Source organism: Notamacropus eugenii, chromosome 3 (genome assembly GCF_028372415.1).
Source record: "Notamacropus eugenii isolate mMacEug1 chromosome 3, mMacEug1.pri_v2, whole genome shotgun sequence".
Lineage (NCBI taxonomy): Eukaryota > Metazoa > Chordata > Mammalia > Diprotodontia > Macropodidae > Notamacropus > Notamacropus eugenii.
Window position 1 is genome coordinate 250,601,076 of NC_092874.1, and position 20,028 is coordinate 250,621,103.

The 20,028-nt window shown below is 35.3% G+C and overlaps 1 protein-coding gene, 1 long non-coding RNA gene and 1 other non-coding gene across 3 annotated transcripts in view; 1 reads left to right on the forward strand and 2 right to left on the reverse strand.

The window, feature by feature from the left end:
- TRHDE (thyrotropin releasing hormone degrading enzyme) overlaps window positions 1-20,028 on the forward strand; it is a 511,960-nt gene that overhangs the window by 365,148 nt on the left and 126,784 nt on the right. The window contains exons 10-11 of the mRNA XM_072655393.1: window positions 6,601-6,689; window positions 19,872-20,002. Coding sequence (XP_072511494.1) covers window positions 6,601-6,689; window positions 19,872-20,002 — 220 coding nt within the window. The remainder of the gene's footprint in view (window positions 1-6,600; window positions 6,690-19,871; window positions 20,003-20,028) is intronic.
- On the reverse strand, window positions 1,740-1,846 carry LOC140497977 (U6 spliceosomal RNA). The gene has a single exon (XR_011964972.1). It is a non-coding gene; the product is annotated as a U6 spliceosomal RNA (small nuclear RNA).
- LOC140534402 (uncharacterized) overlaps window positions 17,183-20,028 on the reverse strand; it is a 70,411-nt gene continuing 67,565 nt past the window's right edge. The window contains exon 3 of the long non-coding RNA XR_011977272.1: window positions 17,183-17,360. This is a non-coding gene — a long non-coding RNA (uncharacterized lncRNA). The remainder of the gene's footprint in view (window positions 17,361-20,028) is intronic.

The window sequence follows — 20,028 nt, forward strand, 5'->3', positions numbered from 1 at the left end:
AGCAATGTCCTATACCCATAACCCCCCACTTCTGCAAAACAAAGACAAAAATTGGTGGAGTTTTTAATTCAGTTCAACAGACATTTATGATTTATGATTTTCAGTGGGTAGATGTTATAGTAGATAGAGGTCTGGGCTGAAAAATCAGGAAAGCCCTCACTCAAATCCTGCTGTAGATATTAATGAGCTATGTTACATTCAACAAATCACTTTCCATCTTTCAGCCTTGGTTTCCTCATCTGTAAAATGAGGGATTTACATTTGATGGGTGACTAACGACTGGAAGATCGGGGAAAGTTTACCAAAAACAGCAGTGATTTATTTGGGTCTATTCACAAAACAATGGATTCCTAGAAAGAGAAGCGAGAAGTGTGTGCATCCTGAGCATGGGGTTAGGCCTGTACTAAGACAAGTCTGGAAAAGATGGTTCCATTACTAAATATGGCATGTAGGCAATTGATACATGACTGTGAACCAAACATTTGGGATACTGAGTTTTTATTTTAGGATTTTTTCTTTAAAATGAAGGTAATGATACAAACAGCAACCTGTTGAATCATGTAGCTGTAAGATTACTGGAAGGACTTCTTTGAGTCCTGTAGTCTAAGAATTCTACTTGTCATACCTCTCGAGTTTTCTTTCTATCCAAAGACATATTGGTATACAGGTCTGGTTAAGGATTTCATTTTCCCTCTGTGGTTTAGGCAGTGTTTAACCCACTTGTTCTTTGGAATTAGATTATTTAGTTTCCAACTAATTTTTGGTTTATCTTTCCATGGTCTTTTATTACATATAATTTTTATTGCATTATGATCTGAGAAGGATGCATTGACTATCTCTGCCTTTCTGCACTGAATTGTGAGGTTTTTATGCCCTGGTACATGGTCAATTTTTGTATATGTACCATTTACCTCTGAGAAAAAAGTATATTCCTTTCTATCCCCATTCAGTTTTCTCCAGAGATCTATCATATCTATCTTATCCAGAGTTTTATTCAGCTCCTTAACTTCTTTCTTGTTTATTTTGAGGTTAGATTTGTCAAGTTCAGAGAGGGGGAGGTTGAGGTCTCCCACTAGTATAGTTTTTGCTGTCTATTTCTTCCCGTAACTCCCTTAACTTCTCCTCTAAGAATTTGGATGCTATGCCACTTGGAGCATATATGTTTAGTAATGATATTGCTTCATTGTTTGTGGTACCTTTTAGCAGGATGTAGTTTCCTTCCTTATCTCTTTGATTAGATCCATTTCTGCTTTTCCGTTGTCTGAGATTAAGATTGCTACTCCTGCTTTTTTTTTTCATCAGCTGAAGCACAAAATATTCTGTTCCAGCCTTTTACCTTTACCCTGTGTGTATCCACCTGCTTCAAATGTGTTTCTTGTAAACAACATGTTGTTGGATCATGGTTTTTAATCCATTCTGCTGGCTTCATTTTATGGGAGAGTTCATCCCATTTACATTCGCAGTTATGATTACTATCTGTGTCTTTCCCTCCATCTTCTTTCTCCTGTTTGTGCTTTTAGTTCTCCCTTCTCCCTTTCCCTCAAGAGTTTTAATTTTTGACCACTGCCTCCCTTAATCTTCCCTCCCTTCTTTCAGCCCCGCTCCCTTTTACAGCCATTTTCTCTTACTACTTCTTCCCTCCCTTTTAGCCTCCTACTGACTATAGAGCCCATAGAGAGGAAATATCCTACTGTCTATAGAGCTAGTTCTGTACTTAACAGAGTTTATTGTTCCCTCCTAAAAGTATGGAACTTTTCATGAATTTGCATGTCATTCTTGTGCAGGGGCTATGCTAATATTCTCTATATCATTCCAATTTTAGTATATGTGCTGCTGAAGCAAACACAGTGTTGTTGTAACCCAAAAGAGAGGAACATACCAATTTTTATTATAGTCTCTTTAATTTAGTTATTTACTGCAATAGCAACTGTGGACACAGAATACAGGACCCAATGGTATTTCCTTAATGGCCTTATTACATGTATTGATCAGAGACAGCTGAAATTTTTGGACCATTTTCACAAAATTTTTCATGAGGTTTCATTCACGTATACCTCACTTCTTTTTTAAAGACTTTGTGCTTACATTCAAGAAATTTCAGACTGTTGTCAGAGTATGTTTTGTTTAAAAAAATCTTCAATGCCATATGCATTTATCTGTTATCTAAATTAAAGTCTAACACAAACATGAAAACAATCATCTAGTGATTTTGGGAGTAGAATAGTAAATTAAAAACAAATCTTTTGATATTTTGAATTTTTTTATTTAAAACATAAAATGGAGCCACTGATATTCATGCAGGGTTGAAGATGCAAAAATATAATCCATTTTCAGAAGTTAATCTCCTTTTCAATATAATCCAGTGTTGTTTTAGGCTCACTTTCATTGCACACTACCCAGGCATCTTTACTCAGCTATCTTCAGGGTCTTCCAGCTTTTTAAGCCATGATAACAAAGGACATAATTGCCATGTAGTCCTTGATGTTTAAATGGATTTTATGAAAACTACAAATAATTGTTGCATGAAAAATTCAGAAAAACATAATATTATGTCCCTCAGACATTCAGCCTTTCAAGAACATATGCATACATAATCTGAAGGTGCTTGTTAATTTGCAATCTTGAAATCTGCCTTTGAGGAAAGCATAGAATGGTCTACATGTGCCCATGGGACCCATACAGTGTTAATGCTCAAAATCATATAATACAAAATGTATACTTTAAAATACTTATAGTCCCTGAATTTATATAATCCAAATACTGTATAATTAACTGATTTGCATCTGAACAGCTACTTGATGCAATATCTCCTATTTAGAAAGTGTCCTTAAATTATAAAGTAGTTGTTGTAAACAACACGCAGGTATGGTTAAGGATCTCACTTTCCCTCTGTGGTTTAGGCAGTGTTGCTGCAACCCAGAAGAGAGTAACCTGACAATTTTTATTATAATCCCTTTAATTTTGTTATTTACTAAAATAACAATTTGTGTGGGTATAGAATGAAAGGACCCAGTGATATTTCATTACATGAATGGTAATTGCAGTATTGCAATGAAATAAAAGCCCTTTGGAGGCAATATGGTATGGTGGGGAGCAACCAGTTTTCAGCACCTGAAGCCTGGTATTGGCATACTGGCCCCATCATTTACTACCTATGTGGCTTTGGACCAGTTACTTTCTTCAATAAAATTCAGTTTTCTTCTCTGCAGAGTGAATCAGTTAAGCTAGAGGATCCCTGTGAAGTCCCTTCTAGATCCATGAACCTATGAGCCATTTGCATGGCACTTCAGAAACAACTCTACTTTTCTTTGTGGAGCAACTTTGAGTAGACTTTATCTTTTCACTACTTCTTTACACTAACAAGTCCCTCTAGGGTTTGAGAGAAACTAGCTGTGATCTTACCAACCCAAATTGGACTGCCTGGTAAATTTAAGTTTTATCATAGCTCCCAAGATGCTTACCTTGGACATAACATGGCATAGTCTTAAAACCAAGAAGAATTGGATACAAATTCTACCATTAATTTTTATACCCCCTATTTCCATATTGTTTTGTGATCATTTAACCTCTGAGTGCTGCCAGATAATCCTCTGTGAGTATGTTATATACCACTGATTTATTATTTGCATTAGATAGCAAGTTTCCACATCAGGAGTTACCTACACAGATAAAATCACAGATCTCTCCCCTTTCCCCATCTCCCTTCTGGAAAGAAAGAAAATAATTTTGACCACCAGTTTACCACCATTTTACCTTAGCCTCTAGTCCTGCTGAGAATTGTTGGTTTGGGAATTCTCTTGTGACTCTGAGTCAGTTGTTCAATTAATCAATGAAAAAAATTACATACATATATTTTGGAGAAAGTATTATTTTTAGAAAAAGTCAGAGGTTAAGGAAGTTTTAAGTATAACTCTTAGGAGGTGGCCTTTCTCTTGCTTTCCTTACAATTAGTCCCTGATACTTACTGGGTATCCAAGGGGTACTCTACTATCGAAGGTTCTTAGGGAAACACCCTGAATAGTTTCCCACAAAGATGATATGCCTTGTCCCTAGACAAAGACAAAGAGTTTTGGAATCAACAGAGGCCATTGTTGCATTATAATATGAAGCATTAAGCATGACTCTTGTTTTATTCTTGACACCTCTTTTACTTTGTCCAGTGTTATTGTTTAGTCATTTTTAAGTCAAAGCCAGCTCTTCATGACCCATTTGGAGTTTTCTTGGCAAAGACACTGGAGTAGTGTAACAGCAAGGACTCTCTCCCTCCTTAGAGGCTTCCTAGAGTCTCCTCTGGCCAAACAAACACCTCCAATGAATTAGCACCAAAGTAAAACCTCACCTCATGGTATTAATACACTTTTCAGAACCAAAGGGCAGGTCCCTCTGACTCGGGCCCTCAACCGAAATTAACAAAAGGTACTGAAGCCTTTTAGTGGGCTGAGAAGATCTTTAACTCTTCCCCCCACCCACTATTAACCTTAAATTACCATTACAAGTAGTTTGCCATTTCCTTCCCCAGATCATTTTACAGATGAGGAATTTAGGCTAACAGGGTTAAATGACTTGCCCCGGGCCACATAGCTAGTAAGTGTCTGAGGTCACATTTGAACTCAGGAAGATGAGTCTTCTTGACTCCAAGCCCAGTGCTCTATCTGAGGACCCACCTAGCTGCCCTAGGCATTCAATAAATGTTTGTTAATAAAGGATATTATTTTAAAATCCCTACTTTTAAACTTTACATTTTGACTTTCTACAATAGTGAAATCTGGGGTGTAGGCTTATAATGAGTCTCACTACAGTTTTCTGTTTGAGCTTTTTACATTATAAAAACCCATTTTTTTTAGGAGTTTTTATCATTTTGCCCTGGTTTGGATTTAGCTGAAGGACTGCACTTGAGGACCAAGAGGATCAAATGTGACCTTGAGGTCACAGGTTCCCCACCCCTGCCCTAGTCTATACCTCTGAAAATTGCTCTGAAGATATGACCCAATTTTTCTCACTGTGCTCAGATATCATTGTATTATATATGACTATTTAAAAAGTGGCCCTTTAGGGGAAGTGGTGGGACTAGAAAGTCTCCTTTAAAAGCAAAAGCAAAAGACAGCAAATAAAACAAAAGTTTCATTGTGTCTTATCCATATTCATCATAAAAGAATTTGACTTATTCACTCTAGGTTTTTTATACACCACTTAATTTTCGAAGGGCTTTTCTTATTATTAGATATAGTGTGATTGTCTATGTATTTCTGAAATAAAAGTTTCCCCCTAACCACAACCAGAAATTGGCCTAACAGTGCAAAGATATTTCAATATGGAAGATTAATGACCTAATTAAAAAGCAAACAAATGGATCATAATTAATATATATTATAAACCAGCATGCGTCATTATCAAGACTACCGATGCATTTCATTAAGTTGCTACGGTTTCCCACAAAGGTGATGGGTGTAGGCTTCAAGACAAAAGAGAAGTGTGGCAAATGGATTTTAGATTCTGAAGGTGGGGAACCCGACCCTTAAGATTTTATGTTCATCTTTATTAGGTAGCATTATGTAAGTGACTTTTAACTTCTATGCCACTACTCATCTGCAAAATAGAGATAATATCCTTCTCACCAAATTGTAATAATTGATATTATTAATTGATAATTAGCAATAATTGATGAGGAATATTGAAACTTCATAGAATCAGCTTTAATGAATCTTTTGATACTGAAAAGCAGTTAGTGAATTCTAAACAGCAATCTGGATGAGGAACTCATTTCTGTTTCTGTATTCCAGTATTTGAATGGAATAGAGTGATATTTGATGTTGACCAAGCTCATAGAAATGAAGTTAGCTCATTTCTACTGTTGTAAAATGTAAATCTATCATTCATAAGTCAGATGGCCTTCATTGTTTTTTTTATTTCTTAAAAATTAATTTAATTTTAATACCAGCATGTTACTATCACATTTTATTGTCTACCTCAAGGATCTGTAGTTTCATCATTATGGGATAGTCCCCATAAATTCAGATTATAATAATAGCTGACTCTAATGTTGAGGATATGGTGGAGATAGCTTGTACCAGTTTATAAAAATCAGTTATTTCTTTTGAAAAAGAAGGAAGTTTTTAATTGGTATCTTCTATTTTTTACATCATCATAGTTATCCCCAGTATCCCTTCCCTCCCTTATGATAAATAGTATTTTTAGGGTGAAAAAAAATCAACAAATCGATACATAGAAAAAGTCTGAAAATGTGTAATGTGTAATACCTGTGGGCCTCCTACTTCCATGAAGGAGTGGGTTGGGACATAAGTTGTTGGCCTTTACTTAAGACTTTTTCAACTCAATGGAACCTGTTTAATGACTTGTGATGTACTGGCATAAGTTACCTTTGAGGCTGCAGAAGCATGGCACATTGAGGCCTCCAGCAAAGACTTATTATATTAATTTTCCAGAAACAGTCTTTTGATCTTTTGGACTTAGTTCCTGTAACATGCATGAATTCCTTGTGTATCTTCTATTTTTAATACAATTTCTATATGAAATAGACCCTCAGAAAAATGTATGCTGTGGTTGCTGTTGTGTTCTTAACATGTATCCTTTATTTTGCAGTTACCTATGGCAGATTCCATTAACTCTTGGAGTAGGAAATAGGAGCCATATCTCATCAGAGACAATTATATGGGTGTCTAACAAATCAGGTAAAGATTTCCTTCCTCTGTGGGTTTGCGTTGAACTGTTCCTCTAATTTTGACTCTGGATGATAATTTAGCTAGTAATGTGGGCCCAAGTATCAGGAAAGTAAGGGGAAGACAAGTTTTAAAAGGGGAGAGAAAGGAAGGAAACCATCTTTGTCTGCTAAATTAGAGGGAACAATGAAAAATCTCCTGAAAGAAAGACTTTTTAATCAATAAATGTATTGAGTGTGCATGAGAGACAGGTAGAGATAGAAGGCGGACCTTGGAATCAGGAAGAGCCAAGTTCAAATGAAGAATACTAGGTAGTTGGTCTGAGGCAAATCACCTAACGTCAGAGTTTTCCCTAGCCAATTTTCAAAGAAGGAGGGAATTTTTCCACTGGAAGGGGAGTTCTCTACCTCATTTAAATCACAAGTACATTCTTACTCTTCCTGCCATTGTTAAGTAAGCTTGAATTTTAGGTAAAGACCAAATAAAAATATTTCTATCATTCAAACATGACTTTTCAAATGTATTAATTCCATGATTCCAAGTTCAGTTTAAAATTACAACTGTACTGTCACTGTGGTCATTATCAGTGTAATAATGTCTCCAAAACGAGAATGCACTTGTCCTATCCTATGCCAATCTCCTGCTATTCTAGCACTCTTGGACCATCTGTTTAAATACGAGATAGGGAATGTCACTCATACAGTCAGGTCTTCATTGCAACCTGAGGGACCCTAAGGAATAATTTAGTCCAACATCCTCCTTCTAGGAAGACCTAAACCATTTCTCCTAGAAAGATAAGAATTCATTCTCTGTTTTTAATATTTTAGCAGTAATGGCAAAAACCTATTAACAAACCATTCCAATTCAGTATGAGAAAACTGTTTCTTGTGTTTAACCAAAATCTTGCATACCATAGCATGAACCTGCCTTGATATATTTCTGTGTTCAGTTCAGATGGAAAAAAGCCGGTTATCTTCCCTGTACCTCTTAGTACATGTTCAAATTTGCCATTCTTTATGAAAGGGTAGAAAGTAAGTGCTAAAAAGAAAAAAAAATCGAAGGGGCAGTTTAAAGAAAAATCAATGTTTATGCCTGCTCCCTAAAGCATAAACTGTTGTAATTTAACTGTGTTTAGCTCTTCTTGCTGTACAGGTGACCATGTATTATAAAATATACATGCATACACTGTATGAAATGCTTACATACATGTTACTTGCTAAATCTATTTGCCTTTTTGAATTTATGCTTTTAACATAGTAATATAATCAAGTGGAAAACATACTTGCCTGAAGGTCAGGAAGTACAAGTTCTGATACCAACTGTATGATAACAGACTAGTCAATCAATTTTTTAATTAAATGCTTACTATGTGCCAGACAGAGTGGTTATATACACTAGTTATATACAAAGGATGAAACAATTCCCTGTTCAAAAGGAACTTATAGTCTAATGTGAGAGATGAGGACACATGCCAGTTTGTACAGCATAAATATAAAGTGAAGCAATACACATTTATAAATTTAGTTAGGTTCAAGGTACTTTGAGAGGGACGGTAGTAGTAGTTAGAGGGATCTGGAAAGATTTCATGTAGAAAATGTTCACTGTCATGCCTTAAAGGGGGCGAGGACTTCATGGAGGTAAAAGGAGCACTTTCTAGGCATAGGGGATCAGCCAACAGTAAACAGACACAGAGATAGTAAAGGAATGTCCTTTTTGATTTACAAAGATAAGGCCAATTTGGCTGGATGGCAGAATTCAGGAAAGGAAGTAATGTTCAGTGAGATTGGAAAGATAGATTGGGCCCAAGTTGTTTTAGGTTTTAATAATTAAACAGAGGGATTTATATTTCATCCTAGAGACAATAGAAAACAATGGCATTTATTAAGGAGGGAAGTACCATGGTCAGATCAGGCATTAAGGTAAATCCCTTTGGCAACATGGTGGAGGATAGAATAAAGTGAAGAGATATGTAAACCAATTCTGTCTTGTAGCAATAATCTAAGTGAAAAGTGACCTGGACTATGGTGGTAGTTATGTGATTAATCCGAAGGGGTTGGATAAACTAGATGTTGTTGGTTAAAAAGCAAAGTTTGTCGATGAAATATATGTGTGGTGAGAGAGATTGAGGAGTTCAGGTTAATTCTAGAGTTTTAAACCTTGGATACTGAGAAAGTGATGCAGCCCTTGACAAAAATAGTGATGTTTGGAGGAAGTGAGCATTTGAGAAAATTATAATACATTTAGTTTTGGAGTGGTTGAATTTGAGATGCATTTAAATATCTAGATTGAAATGTCCATTAGTGTGTCAGGACTGAAGCTTAGGGGACTGACAGAGTCATTTTCACAGTAATGCTTGTTAAACTCATGGAAACTGATGAGATTACTAAGAGAGAGTAAAGAGGGAAAAGGGAAGAGGACTTAGGACAGAATCTTGAGGAATACCTACAGTTAGAGGATGTTATATGGATAATGGTATAGCAAAAAGGCTGAGGAGTGGAGTTTTGGTAGAGATGCGAATAAATTTTACATTTGCTCTACAAATATTGAACATGTATTCTATTTAAAAAAGTATGGACATATCTCTTCTCAAGAGTCAAGAGAGGGCTGCCTCAGTGCAAAGCTCCTCTACTCTGTCCTAGGTTAAACAAAATAGAACCAGGATAGATTAGTGTAATGAAAATCTTTCCCCATCTATAGGCATAATGGATGCCTATAGAACTTCAAAGCGTTGGTTGAGGATTGAATGACATGTTGGGTATAAAGTGATTTGTAAATCACTTAATAACCGAAGATTTTGTAAATCTTATAGTGCTGTTCCTCTACCCGATGGGCAACTAATTAGTAACTTCTGGTCTTAGTGAGTTGCTTAGAATACTGAGAATTTAAGTGTCCATCGGAAAATCAAAATGTGTCAAGAGGTAGGTCTTGAACTCAGGTCTCCAGTAGCAGCCCTATAATTACTACATCATATTGCTTTTCTAAGTCATATATACTTATACATGCATATTTTCACATGTTTAACATTATTTCTATTTAAGAGTATTTTTTAGATTATTATCTTTGATTTATTTTTTTAGGAGCTCGCCATCAAAATCTAATGTGTTGAATCAAAGATGTAAGCTGAATTTATACTGTGATTATCAATCAAAATTGAGGGTTTTCTTTGGGTGTTTTCTGGGTAGTTTTCTTAGTTTGTGCTGAAAGGCCCGATTAGAAGTTGTTTTTTTAATAGATCAAATGCCTTTGAAAGATAGCTTAGTATAAATTACCCCAAACAGCTTGAATTAGGTCAGTAGTTGAAAATAAAGGCAGATTTTTCCATTGCAAAATTGATGAGGAGAGTAAGGAGAAAGAGGGCTGCAGAAGTTGAGCACAAAGTCTTGTCCTGAAAAGAGTCAGGGACCGCTAAAAGAGTTTGATTCTTTTACTTATTCTTTCTTATTTCCCTTTGCTTTTGGCTCTGGGAATCAAACTCTCAAGGTATTACTATTCAACTATAATAGTTTTGTTTGTTTCATTTTGCTTGGGGGAGGGGTTTAGACCTCTGACTTCTTTGGTATATAGATGTCCCAATGTGTAAACTCCCTCCATTGATACAGATTGACAATTTTTCTGTTACTTTACAGTGTTGCCTCAGAGATTAAGGAATTTATCCATAGTCAGGTGTGTGTAAAAGATCTTGACCCTGGGTAAATGTAACTCCAAGCCTGGCCCTCTATTCACTATACCATGTTGCCATTTTTAATAACAGTAGTAGCTATATTAATTTAACATGAAGGTTTACAAAGTTCCCTAGCTATATTATCTCATTGGATCCTTAGGTACAGAAGGCCAGTATTATGCCTAAGTTATAAACACATAAACTGGTTCCCAGAGAGGTAAAGAAACTTGCCTTTTATCACATAGCTACTAAATGGCACAGCTGGGATTTCAAACTAAAAATTTTGATTCTTGAGTCCAGCTGTTTCTTCTGTTCTACAGCTCTAATGACTTTTAGACCCATTTTTGGCATAAAATCTTATGCTCATTGCCTTCCTCTATTATCTGGTCTAGAGAACTTTTATTAGCCTCAGAGTTTGACTTACGTGGCAAACAAAAGTAGGTTGTAGTTCTGAATCATTAACAATGGCTATTTCCTTTTCATGATCATTTTATATCATATCACATCATATCACATTACATCATATGTCATATCATATCACATAACATCTTATCATAGCATGTCATTTTATTTTTATTTGAGATACCATATTTTAATTTTAATATTTTAATAAAAATATATTTTATTTGAGAACATGGAGAAATATATTTGAAGAAAAATATCACCAAATAGTTCCTTGAATCATCTTTGAAATATAATGCCAAAAATGTGTATTTCTTTGAAATATCTTATCTAGGAAGAATAGTTCTGCTATTTAAAAATTACCTAGTGGGAGGCATAATATTATCACTATCAATTTTTTTTTAAAGACAGTATGACTCAGTCAATAAGTACGAGATTCAAGATGGCTTTCATTCAAAGCTTGACTCTGATACTGACTAGCTTTGTGGCCCTGGGCTAGTAATTTAATTTCTGTGCTCCTCAGACAATTTCCCTAGGACTCATCTATTAAATCTTCCAACTTATCTTGGTGAAAGGGAGTTTCTACAATGGGAGTTAGCTAAGCTGCCAGAATCATAATTCCCAAATGTAGCTAATAATTATATAGGGCTTTGAAGTTTGTCACATGCTTAACTTAATATTCTCTTTTAATTCTTACTGCAAACCTGTATGGTATAGGTTCTGGAGATATTAGTCTTAATTTACAGATGAGGAAACTAATACATGACATTAAATGGTTGGTGCTGAGTTCACTTAGCTAGAAAGTGTTTTAGGAAGGATTTGAACCTGATCATTCTGATTTCAAGTTCAACACTCTTTCCATATATTACAAAGGAAAGTAGATACTGCTTTGGGATGTAAATTCAAATTGTTAATAACCAAACTCTCTCGATCTGGTGGCTAATGGTGGAGGGAATCCAGAAGAAACATTGGAAGAAATTCTGTCTTGCCTGTGGGCTCACCTGTTTTAAGAGGCATTGTTATGATTGCAACAATCACACACACACACACACACACACACACAAAATACACACACATTCAGCTAGCATTAAAAACAATCTACACTAAGGATGAGAAAACCTTGCACTTTTTTTGCCTCCTCCTTACATTCTCTAAAAAGAACAAAACAGGTCATTTATACAAATAATGGTTTTAATTGACTCACAAAGGCAAAATGAATGCCATGGAGAAATTCTTTAAAAAGAAATGTTGAGAGATATTTTCTCAGTCAAGATGAAGGCAAGAATGTTCTTTTTAAATCTCCTATATTATTGTATATTCTTTAGATCTCATTCAAAGAGAAAGAAAAAATATACATGGCAATTATAATCACAAAAACAAATTTAATCAAATGTGGCCATTTCTGATAGTGAGAATTCATTAAGAAAATCAATAAAACCAAGCTATTTTTTAGCTTACCTGAGATATATATGTTTGATTTGCAGCATTATATTTTTGGACAGTGGGATTTTTAAGATAACAAATAAATCATCCTTACTGGATAGAAGAATTTAAAAAATCCCTTTTAAAAAGAAAATCCAGGTTGGGTAAAATGTGGATAATTTTAGCTCCAAAGGAAATTTTCTTTTTCAAACTCAAGTGTAGATTTAGGTCAAACCATTTAAAAAAAAAATGCTCATTGTTGTCTTCCTACCATATATGTGATGGTAAGTGAAACATATATACATTAATACATGCAGTGTCCAATTTCTTGACTGACTGCTTTGTTGCATTACCTCTGTAAATGCGTTAAAGGGATTGGAAAATTTAAGGGATTGGGGGAAAAGAGATTGGGAAAAATCAAAAGGGGATACATTTGGAACTTAGGAGATACAGTGTGGCTATATGACACTTCTGATGTAACCTTGAGCAATTCATTTTAACCCTCTTTGCTTCAGTTCCCTTCTGTATAGGATTAGGAGATCCCAGCTCTAAAATTCCCATTTGTATGGAAGAGAGGAGTCAATTGCATTCTCATAGTAAGACAGAAAAGTTATGCTGTTTAGGGCCATGGGAAATATGCTGGCTCTCAATTTGAGTCCTGACTCTGACAGTTATTGCTACTTGAATAACTTTGAGCAAGTCATTTCACTTCTTTGGACCTCAATTTTCTCAACTGTAAACTAAGGACTTTGGAATAGATGCCTTCTAAGGTCCTCCCCAGAACTCAGTAAGTTATCCTCTTTCATCTTTGACATTATCTACTCCTGGTCAACAGTGTTCTGGTGATTTCACTTTGTCTTCTTTCCACTATATTCCTAGTTACTATCTCAGTCTCATTTTCTCTCTAAGAAATTCAAGATGTGGCATCTTATAAAACACAAACAACTCTGTTTCCTAATGTAAAAGTCTTAATATCACCCAATGCCAATCTTAATAGCATTCCAAAAGTGTGTTTTGATTGCTTATTGCCCCTTCAAGAAACATGCCACTTTGTGACTTTTCATAATGAAGGCAATCTGGACAATTTCAATGCTGGAATACTGGAAATGACTTTTATAAAATTCATTCCTTGCCATTGATCTATTTGAAGATTTTTTTAAGAAGCCTAAATTATCCAATACTGGAAAGATATTTAAAAATCTGTTACCTGATCTCTCTAGAAATAGTTTCTCCTAAGATCTCATTTTCAACATGAACATGAAAAATGTTAATTAAAAAGTAGTAGCAATTCAATTTTACTTATCAGTTTACTCATGGCAAATTTAAAAAAAAAATTGGTACGTCTTTTTTATACTTGTCAGTCTTGGTTGAAACACTGTTAGCGTAAACATCACTTTTAACTGTGACCTGCCTATAATGCTTAGAATGGCCTGTTTTACCATATTAGAATAATGAGTGAATGAAATTAAAGCAGGTGAGCCACCTGCTGTGGCTTTTAGCATCAGTTTAATGTCAGAGAAATCCCCACTGGAATCCTAGAACTTGAATTCATATGTGCTACTATTAACTGAGTGACCTAACTACTAATTGAGCTTCTTACTATGTTATTTCAATAAATGTCTTTGCTTTTCAATGATTACTTCAACAACCTGACTTTTCAAGATCAATCCATTGATTTGGAGCTTACGAGTTAGACTCCTGATGTGAATCCAGTACCTTGAACCTCAGGTTGTTGCTCTCATATTGAGATGAATGTTTTTTTTCAGTGATGTTGTAGGGATGTAAATCATAGAAGACTACAGTCTAGGAAAAATAAAATGGCAGTCCACCTAAAGGGCAACGACAAGGCAGACAATGGGTATGGGGAGGCTGTATCATTTTAATAATGGTGACTTGTACAAAAGAAGTGCCATAAAAGACATAGAAGACTGGAGTAGGAAGATAGTCATCTAAGAAGTATGATGTATCCTTGCTAGATAATCTAGTAAAACTGGAAAAATTAAAATACCCAGAATGATGGGAAGATCTCTGTTGTGTTGAGTAGATCTCCTTCTGTTTATAATCTAGTTCCTTTAGTGCAGGACTTATTCGATGGAAAGACCATTGGATCTGGAGTCAAAAGACCTTGATTTAAGTCCTCAGTCTGCTCTTGTGCAGTCTCATTCTCTAGGTGTCAGCTTGCTCATTTGTAAAATGAAGAAGGCTAGAGTATGTTGTCTTTAATGCCTCTTCTGTCTCTAAATCTGTATTCCATTATTTATAAGAAGGTATGGATGGGTTATGATCTATGCCAAGATGAAAACACCCAAGCCATCACATCTCCGTCCAAGGGTCGGCATTTTGTTTGCTTCATCTATGCCTTGCTTCGTTTTTAAAAATAAATGAGGTTGTATAATTCAGGGTTATTTCTTGTGGTTTCTATTAATTATTGAATTAAATTTAATATTTTCTTGAAAAGACACTATTCTTACAGTAATCATTATCATAGAAATTAGGACAATTATTTATATTGACTGACATTTTATGATGCTATAAAGACTCATTTGATTAAGGTGGAACCTTTGTGGTGACAAGGAATGTTTCTCATGTTAAAAGTGATATAAATCATAACAACAGTATTCATATAGCACTTTGAAGTTTGCAATGTCCTATATAATTATTTTTCAATTTTTTACAATGCTGGGCCTAGAATTCATGCCTTCTGCTTCCCAGAAGTACTTTCACTTGAAAATATTTTATATTAACTTTATATAATCTTTTTATTTACCCATATAACCAACAGCCCATGTTCTCCTCCTGCCTTGCTTCCACCCCCGAGACTTTGAGTTCACATGAACTGGGTCTGATCTTGGGAGCTGACCTGAAAGTATTATTTCTCTTTAAGCCTAATGTACCCAAAGTTGCACATCTAGCTAAATGGTTAATTCAGATCTATTTGCCACAAATATAGGTGACAAGGTTTCTAGTTACTATCTAAGCATTCAAGGAAACAACTCCATAGGTAAATGATACAACCTTTATTATATGATTATACTGGGCAGATAAATGATGCCATGAATAAAGGGCTAGACCTAGGAAGACTCATCTTTGTGAGTTCAAATCTTTCCTGAGATACTTCCTGTGTGACCCTTGATGAGTCATTTAGCACCATTTACCTTAGTTTCCTCAGCTGTAAAATGAGCTGTAGAAGGAAATGGCAAGCCACTCTAGTTTCTTTGCTAGGAAAAGCCCAAATGGAGTCCCAAAGAACTGGACATGACTAAAAATGACTGAACAACAGACAAAAAAAATCTTTATTTCACCTTACAGAAAATGAAGAAAATGCAAAGGACCCACAGGAGCCTAGGGAAAAGATAGAGAAAAAAACATAAAACACTTAGAGATGTTCTTCTGGAAGGTTTTGAACTCGTTTGCATAGTGACAACATTCCAACATTCTGATGACTCTCTAGTACCTGCCATTACCCAGTTTCCCCAAGACTATGTTTTAGAATCTTCCCCCCTCAGAAAGAAAACAGAGTTTGGATATGCTGAGGCAACAATCCACTTTTCTTTTAGATGTACATTTATTTACAATATTCAGTGAAAAATCAATTATTTTCTTCTTACTTTCAATTTCATTGATTTGACCCTTACTTTTCCTCTTGTGGTAGGAATCACATGACCATTACTCTAAAGTGATGCTACCCATGAGATGACATTCTGTATCTAGAACATCTAATTCCTAAGGCCAGGATTTCTTCCAAAGCCAAGGTTAATTTTGAAATCTATGATATTTTCTCAAAGGCTGCAAATATATAATCTAGGGAATAAAAACAAACAAGCAACAAAAAACCAATATTACCTCTTTATTTTTGAAGGTTTTGAGATTGATTTTGAAAAGAAAAACTCACCTTCTCAGATACAGTGGACAAGCAAACGTGTGCTTCTGCCATGTAGATTCTGCAAGAACTCTGCCATTATCTTGGCTGTTGTCTTTTTGATGTGGAAAGTCTAATGACTCCAGATCTGAACATAGGCTCTGAAATCTATATATTAACACAATAATGTGTTCTAATGTGTTCCTTCCCCCAAAACTATCAAGCAGAGAGGCTCCCTCTCTTACATATCTCCAACCTGCAGCATTCAGGCCAAATATACTGTGCTATGGTCTATTCCCTGAACGAAGAGATGGTGAAAAGTGTCTGATCATGAGTAATTCCCATGGAAAGAGTTTATCCTTCTGCATCCCAGCCAGGCAGCCCTCTTGGGGCATCATCAGTCCCTGAAATCCAATAACACCAATATATAATTCTGCATGACATATAAGCCCATTGCCAACTGAGGAGCTCATGAAAATGATAACTATCCATTAAGCTTACTGGAGTATGTTATATTCCCACTCTATACCATCCCTCCTCCCAGTAGAATCTAAGCTTTCTGAGGATAGCACTTGTACAATTTTGTCTTTATATTTCTAGTACAGTGCTTTGCACATAGCAGCCACTTAATAAAGTATGTTTAATATACAATTATATCACGTTTGTACTCTTTTGAAGGAGATTGTTAGTGCAAAAAATAAAGAAGTTCAGTGAATACACTAGTAGGGAATTTACCGAGGCATTTTCTGTGAGGTACTTCCCAACATTTTCGTTTTCGCCATAGCTTCAGTTAGCCTGCATAGTTAAAAAGCAAGGAGTGTCAGAACTACTGGGTTTCGGTCCTTTGGCCTTGTAAACCCATTTCCTTAATTCTGGTGGTGTGGAGAATAGATGACTGGGTATGGAGTCAGGAAGATCTGAATTCAAATCCAGACTCAGACACTTAGCTGTCTGACTCTCGGCAAGTCACTTTACCCTGTTTGCTTCAGTTTCCTCATCTGTAAAATAAGCTGGTGAAAGAAATGACAAAGCACTCCAGTATGTTTGCCAAGAAAATCCCAAATGGGGTCACAAAGACTCAGACTTGACTCAGAAATGACTAAACAACAACCACAAAAAGCTGTTTGGGAATAAAATAAAGGCCCATAGAGTCTAGGGGTTCCCAAGATATTTACCCTTATGTGTCTCTACTTTTGAGGAGGCTTATGTTTCCTCCAGTTTAGTAATATAAATCTTTATCCCATCAACAATACATCTTGGAGAATTTATTGGAGAATCCAGATGACAAGGTCCATAATCCTCCTATGCTTGGTAGCCCTTCTGGAGCTTTTTCCTCCTCCTTTGGATGAAAAAATTAATTTGAATATCATTTCAATAACTATATTAATCAACAGTCAGTTACTGAGCATTACTATGTACTAGTCTAAGAACATGGAAAAGTGGATGGATAGCCAACCTCAAATCCAAGAAGATTTGAATTCCACCAACTGGAAATTACTATTGACAATTTTATCCAAGTACCTACATTGGAATGATGACTAAGGTTCACAATGATAACCCTGAGCCTGAAAATGTGGGAGGTGGTTATGAAATCACCAAAGACAAATATAATTATTTCACCCAATTTTAAATGTGAAGTCATTATATTCTGATTCTTTGAAAATGAGTCATCTATGTATAGCGGAGAACAAAACATTTGAAACAATTAGAATACTTCATTCAATGCTATGAATAATTATGGTTAGTTAACACTTTAATAACCATATTAAAGGATTATTAGAAGGATAGACCAGTGAATCCATCCTTTTGTTTTCCAGAGGAGGAAACAGAGGCTGAGCATTTAAGTGAATACCCAAGATCACATAGGTAGTATCTAAGGCAGAATTTGAATTCAGGTTTTCCTGACTCCAAAGAGCAATAGTCTATCTACTATGCCACCTAGCTCCTGTATATATTCTTTCTAGGTATTTGCTGCATAAGCTCTTTATCCATAGGTTGAAGCTGTGCATAGTGTTACAGCTGGTTTTTTTCCCAGTGCTTTAATGGAAATGATTGTGGAGAAAATTAGCAGAGAGTTTTGAAATTTCTAAGTATGTTATCTTAAATCAACTTTTAATTGAAAAAAACTCATCAAAATGTTTAATGGCTAGTGGTGAGCAAAATGGAAAACAAAATAAAAAATTCAGGCTAAAACATAGAAAATAGCCATTGTTTTGTAACTGGAAATAATAGATTACTCCTTTGGGCCTTTGAGGGGGGTGACTGGAGGTGGGTGAAAGAAAAGGTCAAAGAAAGGAAAAGGGATGTTTGAAGCTAAGATATACATTGCTCCATATTTTATAGGCTATTAGCTACAAGGTTGAATGCTACAGAATACTGGCAGATACGTGATTTTTGACAAGTTTTCCTGTATTCAAGGCTTAACTAAAAGAAAAATAAATAAAATACAAGTGCTGACTGTATGTATGTAAATGTAACACATTAGGGAAGCTATAAGGAAATCCACATTGGAGCCTGTGATGGGAGGGTCCCAACATTTTTGAAAATTATTATATTCCTCAATTCAAAGGAATTAGTGGAGCAATGGTTTGCTCCAGAAAAGGCATCGTTGCTTTGTAGTCTGCCTTTCTTATGGAAGTTGGCCCTTTAGCCTTCAAATTCCAATGTTGGCTCTTTGGATTACCATGGTGTGTATAGAATAAGACACACACTTCAGGTCCATTCTTGGGTTCTGAAGACACTAACCAGGAATTCTGAAGAAAGGTGGTTTTGCTGATCACTTTTTAAAGTTCTCAGAAATCTCTTTAAAAATAACTCATATGTAGGATAAATGTCTCAAATCCTGGAAATAAGTGGTACATATATGATTATCCCTATATTAAAGAAGAAGCTGATTCTCAGAGGGGTTAAATGATTCATTTGTAGTGTAAGTGGTATATTTGGGATTTGAACCTAGGTGTCCTGACTGCCAGAATAGTTTTCTTTGTCATTCTGTATCTTCCATGTGCTGTCCTCCGTTTGGTTAATCCTTAGATTATTGAGCAGGTCTGAAATTCAGAATGTACAAGCAACCTTCCTTGAAATGTTTTCCTTAAGTCTCCTTTTAATTGAAACTCCCAATGAATAACAACCAGTTTCCTAAATACCAACCAACATAGTTTCCTGAAATTATTGTTTTAAGCAGACCCTGATGTATCCATTCATTCTAAGTATACTTAGAAATATAATTAGCTTAAACAACTAAATTCCCAGTTGTCAATAGTTATAGACAGTGGTGTCACTTATTTAATATTGCTTTGAAGAGATCTAAGGAAAATGCAAGAGAGGGTAATATTGAGTTTCTAAGAATTGAGTCTCCTGAGTTTTGAAAATGTGTTTAATATTGAATGATATGGGTGGCTTATCAGACCTTATTAACTTCCTTTGCATTGCACCATTTCATTAATTTCTCTCAATCCATATAGGCTCTAATTAGAAGTCAAGTAAAAATACTTGTAGCTTTCTAGTTATTTTTAAATTTGAGAAAGAAAAATGATATTTAGGGGATAGCCTTTATCAGGGAGAAACAGGTTAATTACAAAAACCAATTCGTTGGAGCAACCAAGATGAAAAAATAACCCAGGTCTTCTAGGACTGCCTAGATATAAGTAATTATTTGATTTTAACCATCTTTGTTAGAAAAATATTAATTTAATAAATTGGTGGACTTTGAGAAAATTATTGGTGATATTCTATGTGTTATTTTAAACATCTATTATTTACGAGTTAAGGAGGAAAAATCTGCCTAGAGCTGTTTTGAAATTTAAAACATGCTTATGATCTGTTTTTCCCTTAAAACTATCCCTTCTAGAAAATCACAGAATTATTTTGGACAAAGGAAGCTGGTTGCTGGGGAACATCAATCAAACTGGCTACTTTAGGGTCAACTATGATCTAAGGAACTGGAGATTATTAATTGACCAACTAATACAGAACCATGAGGTAAACTCCAGATATGCTCCTCAGAA